Below are 12,404 nucleotides of genomic sequence, written 5' to 3'. Positions count from 1 at the left end.
CATAAAGTAAGCACTAGGAAATCATAGTACCCACTTTTACGCAGTATAACCATAGGCATTCCCAGGAAGCAGAGAATGGGGACAGGATCGGCACTGATACACGTTTTATAAAATGTGTGTATGTGCTGATTTTACAGGTTTAACTCTGTGTGGCAGCTATCAGCAACAAAATATTGTAGCTATACCCTTATCCTGACCAATAAGATACGTTTATGTTCAGTGTCAAAAGCAATACCAAAACCATTGCTGAATAGTGACACCTAGTGGCCAGAGTCAGTTTGCATAGCTGCCAGATACTAGCTAGAGTAATGGATTGTGATGGAAGACATTGACATTGACTGGGTTAGGATGAAGGCTGAAGGGGAGGGAAAGAAAGGGAAACTCATGGGAGACTGCAAATAAAGACTTAGGGTGCTGTAGGCTTAGGAGAAGCTGATTTCAAGAGAGCTTGGAAGTTCAAAGGAGTAGGACAACACTCTTGTCATGGGTTTAAATTTTGCTTTGAGCATAATGAGGGAAGCGTTGCAGTTTTACCAAGAATTAGGATTTCTCAGTATGGTGTAAAATGCATTAGTAGGATGCCAAAAAGGGAGCAGTTTCCAGCTCTGCTGTCAGGGATGTAGAGCTTGCTTTCTGGACCTCACTTTGGTTTCTTTGTGGAACCTTAGCGTGACAGACTGACTGAAACAGGACCCTGTGAATTCCTCGCCTTGATACTAACAGGATTCTTTCTAATCCTCAGGTGACTGTAGGTGGAGAAGAATGGCATTATGTAGCCACACAAGGACCTTTGCCACATACCTGCCATGACTTTTGGCAGATGGTGTGGGAACAGGGGGTGAACGTGATTGCCATGGTGACAGCTGAAGAGGTATGTAAAATGGGAGGCAATAATTTGTTTGCAATGTGGGTAGGACTAGCGCTGCTATGATCAAGGCTTCCATTACAGAGAGATGTTTTAGGGGGTTTTTTAACTGAATTTCAAAATATAAACAAGCAAATCTTACTTGAATACAGATTTAGAAATTAAAAAATCCACTATATAGCACAAAACATACTAAGAAATTGTAATTACCCTATTTCCTCATATATAGGCCGCCCCAGTGTATAGGCTACAAAAAATGCCTATACATGTTTTAAAAACTGGTAGATAAGCCACCCCATTGTATTAGCCGCAGCTTATCTACCAGTAACTGGCGCAGCCTATACAATTTTAAAAAATCATTTCCCTCCCCCCCATTACTGTCATCACAGGACTCGTTGCTCCTCAAATTGCGGCAGTGCAGGGCAGGAGAGATATTTTTGATCTCCAGCCCCGCCCCGCGCTGCTTCCTGCGTGTCTTTGCCGTCACCCGCAAGAACTGACAGCAACGGCACGCACGCAGGAAGCAGTGCGGGGCCAGGCTGGAGATCGAAAAGATCTCTCCTGCCCCGCACCACCGCGATTTGAGGAGCAACGAGTCCAGCAAAGGAGGTGAGGGGGGAGGGGGATGATTTTTTTTTTTTTTAATTAGGCTACCCCAGCTTTGCAAGCCTCACCCACTGTGCCGGCTTGCAAAATCCATATGTATGCCGCGGCCTATATATGGGGAAATACGGTAATTATTTAGTCCACAAATTAAATGATCCAAGAAAAGGAGAATAGACAAATAAAGAAATATATATTAATCATAACGATAGCTTATGAGAACAAAAACCCGCTAGCTGGTTCTTTAAACTGCGGGCAATGCTATTGAACCAATCATCTCCCCCCCCCCCTTCTTTAGCTAAATTAAATTCCAACAATTGTCGGTTCAAAAATGTTTTCATTGTGACTGTTATAAAATTCGATCACTATTACCCTTGGATGCTTTCCTGTATCTTTTTAATTTCAGTAATCAGTTAGCTGTAAAGTGAAATAATAATAAAAAGCCCCAAAAAACCCACAAGCGTCAGTTCGTTTTTGAGCCCACTTTTGGCAAAGAAAGCAACTGTATCTGCAATTGAGTCTGACAACTGTATTTGATTGAATTAGCTGATGGCAGCAGCCCAACCGTTGCCATCTCCACATACAGAGTTAACAAAATCCGAGTTTGTGTAGAACAACAATGAAAATGGAAAAAATAAGTTCTATAACAACAAACTATGAGAAGGCAACACAATGAGAAAATCTTTCCAAAAAATATACAGTGGTGCCTCACACAACGAACTAAATTCGTTCCAGGAGCAAGTTTGTTATGCGAAAAGTTCGTTGTGTGAAACGCGTTTTCCCATAAGAATACATGTAAAACAAAATAATTCGTTCTGCAGCCCTACATTTCCCTCCCTCCACCTCACCTTATATGCAGAGTTTGCCAGCTTTCTTTTTCACCCAGCCGCACGCTTTCAAAAAGCTGTGCACGCGCAGCTGCTGGAGTTGATCAATGTTCTCCTCTCCTGCAACTTCCGGTTTCCGGTTGCGTCAGAGGAGAAGATTGAACAACAGAGCATGCGCGCATGTGCTGCTCTTTGAAAGTGTGTGGCTGGCCGAAAAAGAAAGCCGGAAAACTCGGCATCTAAGGTGAGGTGGAGGGAGATGATGGAACACAGCATTCAGACAGGAGGGTGCTGCTGTTCCCGGCTCACATTAGGAAGCGGCGAGAGTAGTTCCGCCCCCCCCGGGCCCCTCGGGCGACTTCGTTGTGTGAAACGAAGTCCGTTGTACAAATCAAGACAAGAAGTTCGTTGTGCGCAGCGTTCGCTGTGCGAGGCGTCCGTTATGTGAGGCACCACTGTATATAAATTTAAGTGAGGAAGACCTCAGTGTGGGATGATGTAGTCAAGTGAACGAATAAACGCTCAATACTATAATCCACGGATAAGGGATCACGGATCACGCAGGAAAGAGTGTGCATGCGCGTTTAGCGTTTTATTATAGTAGATTTTTTCCATCTCTACATACAGATCATTCTTATCAGTTGCAACAGCCCTAGAAGCTGGTGTTTTTTTGGGATAGCCTTTTTTTGAAAGTTATTTTATTCCCTTGTCAAAAGAAGAAGTGCATCATTGCCACTGTAGGTATAAAACCAGTGTACTGTGTCCTCAAATTGGCCAATGTGCTAAGCAGCAGATTGGCACTTGAGCCCAAACACCACCACCATTTTTCAAGTATGTCATCTGTGTCTTCAGATTTTTCTTGAAAAGAACTAGCCAGATATCAAAACATTGTGCTCCCCCCCCCTCCCCTCCGGCATCTCCTCACTGCCCTGAATTTCCTGATCCAAAAGTTCTTCATAGCTGTGCAGTTTTCTGAAATAGGAATCGCATTTCCAGCAGACATGGAGGGACATTTTAGATAGGACATTCAAATGAAACATGTCCAAAACAAGCCATTTGCATATAGGAGGAGCCAGCAATTTTAATGGACTGGTCATACAAACATGCCAGCAGAGCAGCTGGACACCATACAGGGCAGTGCTGTGAACTTCACATAAAGGGTGTCAGGTATGCATTTCACCATAATCCCATTATAATGTATATCCTGTTACGTCCCTTCTGGATTCCATACACCAGGTGTTCAATCCCAGACCGCAATCTTGGAGTTGCAGAAATCTAAACTCTTTTCTGAGCACATGCTCCACCCCCTTAGCCTGAGAGCTAGCGAACATATCCAGCTACAATTTCTGCAAGTAATCCATGAAGTCTTTTGCAGTTGCTCTGCTTCATTTTCTTCTTTTTCACTTAAAGTTTGTTTTCTCAGTGGCTTCAGTGCCTTGATACCCCCTCCTGGTGGTCTGTCAGAGGAAAGAACGAAATCCTACAGTGCTGGACTGCTGCTTCACTGAGAAACTCTGTTGGATTTGTGGAGCAAGCCTGCTTGTGTGCCACCATTCCTAAACTCGGGGTCTCTTCCCCTGGGAGTTTGCTTGCTCATGACTTTGTCACAGGTTTCAAGCACAGGCTGTATGTGTCTGGAGTGAAACCCAACTGGGTTTCAAGGTGCAGGCTCTCTTTCCTGCTCCCGACCATGTGGTGAAGATTCGTGGGGATGGAGGTCATAGTCGGTGTCTGGCTGACTGGCAGTCTGAAGATCTTCCACTCTGGTTATTTGGAGAAGTTTTTGAAGCAGAAAAAATCATTTTCCTCCATTCAACTGCTGTTTAAAATTGCTGATAAACATGGCACTGCAGGACTGTGAGTACCCTTCATTATTTCCTGTGGGAACTTTTGGGGGTGGTTTCTGGATCATTTTAAAAGTCGTTCTTCACAGTTTTTGAGGGAAGGGTTCAGTTCCCCCACCTTCCCAGACCCCAAATTGCTACTTTTTATCTTCGGGTTTTGTTTATTTGTGCCATTTTTGGTTCAAATTCGCTGATGGCGGCCATCTTGGATTTTAAACAATCTTTTTTTTCTAAGTTCGATTTCTGCCTCAAAACCCCTCAATTTGATTAAAAATCATTTCGAATGGACTCCCCAGCCCCTAATCTGTTGAATGTGGACATTGATTGTGCTGGATCAGCAACAGTGTACCTTATGCTATAGCACGCTTGGGGAGAGTGGGAGCTTCGGACTTCTCCTCCTCTGAGTTCTTTTAGGCTGTGGAGACAGCCTGGGTCCTTGCCTTCAGAAGAAAAATCTCACCCAAAATCTGTCCTAGAGTCTGATGCAAAACGCCTGCATTCCAAATCTGGGGACTCTTTTGGCATGGCGCATGTACCTCAACAGAGGCTTGCCATGGTTGTGGGGTGGGCCTTTTCACCAGATTTTATTCGACTTCTCTGAAAGGCGTATTCTTCAGAACCCACTCGTTTATTGCAGCTAGCAGGCACATCGGGCCTTTTTTGGTGGGGGAATGAGGTTTAAGGATTCTCAGGAGTGCAGGGTGGATATTATGTTAATAACATCCTTTTTCTAGTGGCATCTTTAAGTATCAAAGTGGTGAAGGCCGCTTTCTTTTTGGCGTGTGCCTGTCATTCCAGTCTGCGGAGCGCGTCCTCTGTGGCGGCGCATGCCTGTCCTCCGTTGGTGATGGTTGGTGTGGATTATGTGCCAGACGCCCTTTACGATCTCTTTGGATCTATCTTTGGGCTGGGGACGCTGCCTCAAGGGCCACCTTAAGTGGATGTCCTTTCAAAGGCTAGCTTCATGTTGTTACAGATCTGGATGATCTCTGCACAGGTGTTGCCAAGTACTGCCCTAAATCTCTCCCTGTGAACAAGTTTTGCTGGTCATCAGGAGGGGATCCTAGTGCTTTTTGTTCCTCCCGCAGGTGTCATCAGGAATCCACAGGTTCTTCCTCCCAGAGACATACCCAGGACTAAGCCCCCGTTAAAATAGTTCCAATTCCAGGTGTCCCCAGGCCTCAGGTTCCCGTGCAGTGGCTATGCCTAAAAAGCCCCGATGACGCCAGGGGTCGGGCGTGGTTTCTTCATATCAGAGGCCAACTTCTCATTTTTATCCAGAGTGGACTCGACTTTCATCAGATCGATGGGTACTGGCCATCATTCGGGAGGAGCACAAGTTAGACCTCCTTTGCCTGCCTCCAGATTTGTTTCTGGACTCCGGCAACAGTAATGGAGTCCAAGGTCCGTAATACTCTGCAATGCCTTTTAGACATTGGGACACTAGAACCTGTTCCAGAACATGAATTGGGTTTAAGTAGATACTCTTTGTTTCATAGTGTCACAGAAAGGCTCGGAGGATTGGAGGCCCATTCTGGATCTAAAGTCAGTCAACCTCTTCTTGTGGATTCCTCTTTCCGCATGGAAGCAGAGCACATGGTGATAGCTGCTCTCTCTCCTGGAGAGTCTCTGGCATCCTTGGATCTCATAGAGGCTTACCTCCATATTTCGATCTACCTGGAGCATCACCAGTTTCTGCATTTTCCAGGTTCTACAACAGCATTTCCAGTTCGCAGCTCTGCCTTTTGGCCTTGCGACAGCACCCCACACTTTCACAAAGGTGATGGTAGCTGTGGCAGCTTTCTCTGCCAGCACGGGATCCAAGTCCATCCTTCCTTGGACAACTGGTTGATCTGGGTTGATCCGTCTCGTCAGGAGTGCGAAAGTGCGGTAGAGATCGCAGTGTTTCTGCAGTAGGCATTGGCAAGTTCAGGAATAATCACTGGATGTCCTCCCAGTTGGAGTATCTGGGCCTTCTCTTTGTCTCCAGACAGGGTCGTGTGTTTCTTCCCGAGGCACACAGACAGAAACTTTAATGGCAGATAAGAAATCTCCTGGATCATCAGGCTCCCATGGCCTGGCATTGCCTGCAGGTTCTAGGGTCTAGGACAGCCTCTTTGGAGGCAGTCCCCTAGGCCATAGTACCTATGTACCCTTTACAGGAGTCCCTGCTCTCTTGGTGGTCTACAGGGAGTCTTCCTCTTCAGATGCCACTCCACTGGATGGGTGTCAGCTCACAGCAGCTTGGCCTGGTGGCTTCACGAGGAGGCTCTCTGCCAGGGCTGGCTTCTTTGGATTTCTAAGTGGATGACTCTTATGACAGATGCCAGCCTATTGGGTTGGGGTAGTCGGTGTGGGGATCGTGCTATTCAGGGGCAATGGTCTCCTCATCAGAAATCTGGAGCTTCAGGCAATTTGGCTGGCGTTACTCGCTCTCTAGCCCCTCCTGAAAGGAACAGCGGTACAAGTTTCTCCGACAAAACCACTGTGGTGGTGGTGTACATAAATCATCAAGGGGGCACAAGAAGATCTCCCTTGGGCTGGAAGGCTCACATGCTGTTCTGTTGGGCGGGAGCTCATCTTCTGCCTCTTTCAGTGGCCCCTGTGGCTGGAATGAACAATGTTCAGGCAGACTTCCTCAGCTGACAGATCCTAGACCCAGGAGCATGGTCCCTCTCGCAGGAGGCGTTCCATCTGATCACACAGCATTGGGGTCAGCCCCAGATGGGCTTGTTGGCTTCAGCAGAGAACTCGAAGGCCAGGTGCTTTTTCAGGCAACAAACAGCAAGGAAGCTAGGGCTGGATGCCTTGGTACGGCTCTGGCTGGCTCATGAGCTCCTGTATGTGTTCCCTCCATGGCCTCTGGTCAGTCAGGTCCTCTGCCGGATATCAATGCATCCCGATCTGGTGATTCTAGTAGGTTCAGATTGATCTCATTACCCATGGTATGCGGATCTCGTCCGTTTTTAGTGAGACTAAAAACTCTGGCTCCCTCTTCATTGATTTCTTCTCAGTCAGGGGCCGGTGCCCATGGAGACCCTTGGTGCTTTGGTCTTATGGCATATCTCTGGAGCGCTCAGCTTTGATGAAACACGGTTTTCAGATGTAGTTATCTTGACTCTTTTGCGCTCAATGAAACCATCTACTATGGTGTTTTATGCCACAGCCTGGAAGGCTTTCCAATAGTGGTGTACACAGGATCAAGTGGAGTCTGAGAGGGCTCCCATTTCGGTGGTCCAAGTTTTTCTTCAGGCAGGCCAAGAAACAAGTTTCGCAGTGGCCTTCCTTAAAGTTCAGGTTGCAGGTCTTTCACATTTTAGAGCGTTCAGAGGCACTAGTTCACATCCAGCTGTGTCCAGGTTTAAAAGAGGGGCACTTCATTTGTGGCTTCTTTACGTCTTCTTTTTCCTTCGTGGAATCTTAACATTGTTCTGCTGTGCCTTGGAGAGGTCCCATTCGAACCACTGAATGATGCTTCTCTTCTGGATCTGACAGTCTAGATTGACTTTCCGGTCGTCATTGTCTCGGCACAACATATTTCAGTGCTTCAGGTTCTTTTGTGCAGGGAGTCCTTTATCCGTTTTTCAGATGCAGGAGTTATTCTCTGTTCTGTACCGTTCTACCTTTCTACTGAAGGTGGTTTCTACCTTCCATGTCAACCAAGAAGTTCATTTGTCTGCATTTCCTTCCATAGACTCGGAGTAAAAGCATTAGATCTTTCACAAGTTGGATGTCAGGAGACTCTTGCTCCACTGTTTGGAGAGGACTCATGATTTCAGGCTGTCTGATCACCTTTTTGTCCTGACTGCTGCGCCGACATCCAAATCTTCGATTGCTTGATGGATTGAATGGTCATTTCCATGACATACATCGCCCGCGGCAAGCAACTGCCAATTTTGCTGTAAGCACACTCGACTAGAGGTGTGGCTGCGTCATGGGCTTAGTTTTGCGTGATTCCTCCTGATGAAGTTTGCGGGGCGGCTACTTGGTCCTCTCTTCATACTTTACCCGGTTTTACTGAGTGGATGTGGCAGCTCATTCTGATGCCAATTTTGGGACCTCGGTGTTGAGGGCAGGCTCTTCTGTCCCTTCCTAGCTGCTACCATTTCTTTGGTACATCACCTAGCGAATGGAATCCAGAAGGGACTTAACAATGGAAGATTAGGTTTATACCTTTGCTAATCTTCTTTCTGTTAGTCCCTGTTGGATTCCATACAACCCGCCCTCTCTGTATGCACTCAGTTGTTGAACAGCCTGCTTCTTTCTGCCTCAATTGTTATCCTCACATGTTGAGATCTGTTGGTTGCCTTGCATATGGAATTACTAAGAAGGTCATTTCATCCACTAACAAGTCCACATTTTTGAGGATTGATTAGTCCATTTTCAAGACTCGTAAGACTCCTGAAGCAGGCCGTTTTGGCCGAAACATGTACATGTCAAGTCATTGAGTTTTTGATGAATAAAGGACTTTTATGAACAAGTTGAACTCACCAGTCATTATAGGACATTTCCACTCTGTACCTTGCGTCGTTGAGTTTTGTGGATTTGGTTCTCCTGTTTTTTGTTCTCAATTGTTCTCCCAGCAGGCTTGACATCTTTCCAGCCAGTTGATGGATCCTGGGTGCAGTTTTCCACTTCTGTGAGTATGCTTTCCTGAAGGCTGTCTCGGGTGGGTACTTGCATGCAGCAGGTTAGTTCTACATTGTTCTTCAATGTTTTGCTGGATTGCCTTTGTTCCTGTTTATTGCTTGTTTCATGTTTTGCAGAGCAGACCAGTTCAGAATTTGTTTGTGTTGCTGGGGATTTTCCTAGCATGGATTTGTTCAGGTATGTTACTTGGCTTTGGAATTTAACTGGATATGTTTGCTAGCTCTCAGGCTAAAGGGGTGGATCATGTGCTCAGAAAAGAGTTTGGATTTCTGCAACTCCTGGATTGAGGGTTGGGATTGAACACCTAGCATATGGAAAGAAGATTATCAAAGGTATAAACTTAATCTTCCAGTGAGCTCTCCAAAACTCCCCCAAAACCTGCTATACCCACCTGCCTGTCGTTATGGTTGCTGGTGTTACCTATATGGCAGTACAGTAGGTTTTTGGTGGGCTCACTTTTTCCATCATTAACTGTTGGAGTGGGATATGGGGGTGGGTTCCCCTCTCTATGGTTAACTACTCCACACACCAGGCTAATCCAGACTACTGTTAGAGAGACAGGTATGTACTGTTTCATTCAGATCTTGACGGGGGTGGGAGGAGGTCAATGACCACTAGGGGAGTGTGTGTATGTGTGTGGGGGGGGATCATGTCTTCATCCCTCCAGTGGTCATTTGGTAAGTTTGGGTACCTTTTTGACCTTTATTCGCTTTTAAAATAGGTCTAGCTCCAGATGTCTAAATGGCGTCCTGGACATCTTGGTAAAATTTTGGTTATGGCTGCAAGACATCCAAATGCTAAGCAAACCCTAAACCCACCCATAATATGCCTCCACCACACCCCCTTGAACTTTGCAGACCAGAAGTCTAAGAAGACATCTAGAAAGTCAGTTTCGAAAATAACTACTTGGACGTCTTGTCCAGTAAGACGTCCACGTACCCCTTTATGTGATTTTTGGGACATTTTTATTTTTTGGAAATGAGCCCCATAGTGTATAAATTAAAGGCCTACATGTTGACACTTGACCTGGAAGTTGTATCTGGTCTTTTCATATGTGCCAAGTACAGCCTCTGTATGTTTTTAAGAACAAAAATGGTAACCATGCGCCAAAAAGCGACAATAGATTTCTAACCCACAGAAGCCAATGAAGATGAAGAATTCCCCTTTAGATGGTCCACTCTGTGTTATAGTTACAAATAAAGTAGTTATCTCTGAGAATCTTTATGGTATAACTTTAATGTGTTTTTTCATTCAGGAGGGGGGAAGAGTGAAGAGCCACCGGTACTGGCCAAAACTGGGCTCCAAACACAGCTCGACAACGTATGGGAAGTTTAAGGTGACCACCAAGTTCCGCACGGATTCCCCTCACTATGCCACCACAGGTTTAAAAGTCAAGCACCTGCTGTCTGGGCAGGAGAGGACGGTTTGGCACCTGCAGTACACAGACTGGCCAGATCACGGCTGCCCAGAAGACGTTCAAGGCTTTCTGTGTAAGATTTTCATAACTGGTTCCTATGAGTGGTCAATAAAACAGAATAAAAACAGTTTAACACACTCTTGGTGCATTCACCCTTAGAGGTTGGACCTCTTATTCCCTCCCTTCCCTAGAAAATCACACTGTTAAGCAGGTACCTCACTGCAGAATGATCCAGAAAGCCGAGAGTAAGTTTTGTAATTTTATAACTGCAGCCAATAATGTAACTAATTTCTCACTAAGGGATAGCCCCCAGAGCCCCTCTCACTCTATACATTGTGCCTATTATTGGACACCAAAGCCCGGATTCTATAAACAGCATCCCGATTGTAGGCGGTCAACCGCTGTCTAACCAGCCAATTGGGACGCACGTTTTCTTAAAAAAAACAAACCTCCCAAGGCAAGCCGCCTACATTGGAGGCGCCTCTGGGAGCTTAGGGAAGTGTGCAAGCCCACCTAAGGCTAGGTGTGGGCATGGCTTGGCCCGGAAGTAGCCTTAGGTGGCCGTACGCGTCTCTCTAGGCCAATAGTAGATGGAATGACAAGGGGGAGCCAGAGGTAGCAGATTTATATTAAAGGACCCTTTAATAAAACCTGCTTTCTCTGAATGTGGTCTCTTTCCTGTTGATCTGTGGCCCTCTATTTCTGCTTCTCAACAATCTGGGTAGCTTTGAACACTAGTGGCTGGATTCAGGACGGTGTGAAAACATTGCAGGAGCTGACAAATTATTTATCTTCGGGGAAAGGATACGGAGTAGTTTCGATATTTTTCCTATTTTCCTGTGAAATCATGTCCATGTTTTTTTTCATTTTGCATCGCAGCCTACTTGGAGGAGATCCAGTCAGTGCGTCGGCATACTAACAGCATGCTGGACAGTAGCAAGAGCTGCAACCCACCAATCATAGTCCACTGCAGTGCTGGTGTAGGAAGGACGGGTGTCGTCATCCTGACAGAGCTGATGATTGGCTGTTTGGAACACAACGAAGTAAGTGATTGTCATAAAAAAAGAACTACCGGTAAATTAATTATTTTTTTTTTGTTTGCCAATAACATGACCAATCAATCAATAATACATTGTTCCACAAATACTCATAAATCCATCACTGCACACTTAATTTATTTATTCAGTTTTCTATGCTGTTCTCCCAAGGGAGCTCAGAGCAGTTTACATGAATTTATTCAGGTACTCAAGCATTTTTCCCTGTCTATCCTGGTGGGCTCACAGTGTACCTGGGGCAATGGAGAGACTAAGTGACTTTGCCCAGGGTCACAAGGAGCAGGGATTGAACCCACAACCTCAGGGCGATGAGGCTATAGCTTTAACTACTACACCACACATCAAATCAGTTTTTATGCCTTCTCCTGAAATGATGATTTCGTAAGAAACTCGTATAATATGTTAACGGTGTTCAGAACAAACTGATGCAAGTGTGAATCTTGTTTCCAGCAGAATCAATGTTCTCTTCGAATCACAAAAATCACAGCGTAAAGCAAAAATTCAGTCTTTCCGGCAAAAATCCTATTTCTTTTTTTCCCAAATCTTTTTATTAATTTTCTCAACATAAAAAGGTCTGTGCATAATAATTTTATACAGGTGTGTTTACTGACTGACTGAGAATTTCCATCCTCAAATGCAACTAAAAATGCACATGGTTTTTATAGCATGGGTAGTTGCTGCCACGTTAAAAAGAGGCATCTCCCTGGTTGTCTTTAAATTATGGGAATAACGCAGGGTTTTACTAAGCAGCGAAAGAGCATTTTACCACGGGCCAGTGAGGTGAATGCTTGGACGTGCATAAGAATTCAATAAGTGTCGGAGCATTTACCTCATCAGCTCGCGGTAAAATGCTCTTATGCCCTAAAATAGCACACAGGCAGAAGATTTTCAACTGTGTACGTAATTTTATGCCTATACTGTACTTATCTGTCTGCAAAGGCATCAGCCCAAATTACACAAAATCTTAATCCACATAGGGCTCTTTTTACGAAGGTGCGCTAGCGGTTTTAGCACGCGCTAGACGCCAACGCCTCCATAGAGCTGACGTTAGTATTTTCTGTGTAGCGCAGGGTTAGCATGAGTGGCATTGTAGCGCGCGCTAAAAACACTAGCGCACCTTCATAAAAGGAGCCCATACTCTGC

General features: G+C 45.4%; 1 protein-coding gene across 2 annotated transcripts in view; it reads left to right on the top strand.

Moving 5' to 3' along the window:
• The window catches only part of PTPN14 (protein tyrosine phosphatase non-receptor type 14), a 293,466-nt gene that overhangs the window by 266,037 nt on the left and 15,025 nt on the right, over positions 1-12,404 (top strand). For both annotated transcript variants that reach the window (XM_033935552.1, XM_033935553.1), the window contains exons 16-18: positions 743-871; positions 10,045-10,279; positions 11,086-11,249. In XM_033935552.1, the coding sequence (XP_033791443.1) occupies positions 743-871; positions 10,045-10,279; positions 11,086-11,249 (528 nt within the window). The remainder of the gene's footprint in view (positions 1-742; positions 872-10,044; positions 10,280-11,085; positions 11,250-12,404) is intronic.

The sequence above is a fragment of the Geotrypetes seraphini genome, chromosome 3, assembly GCF_902459505.1.
Source record: "Geotrypetes seraphini chromosome 3, aGeoSer1.1, whole genome shotgun sequence".
In the NCBI taxonomy this organism is placed as follows: domain Eukaryota; kingdom Metazoa; phylum Chordata; class Amphibia; order Gymnophiona; family Dermophiidae; genus Geotrypetes; species Geotrypetes seraphini.
The sequence above is the reverse complement of the archived record's forward strand: the minus strand, read 5'-3'. Positions and strand labels throughout refer to the sequence as shown.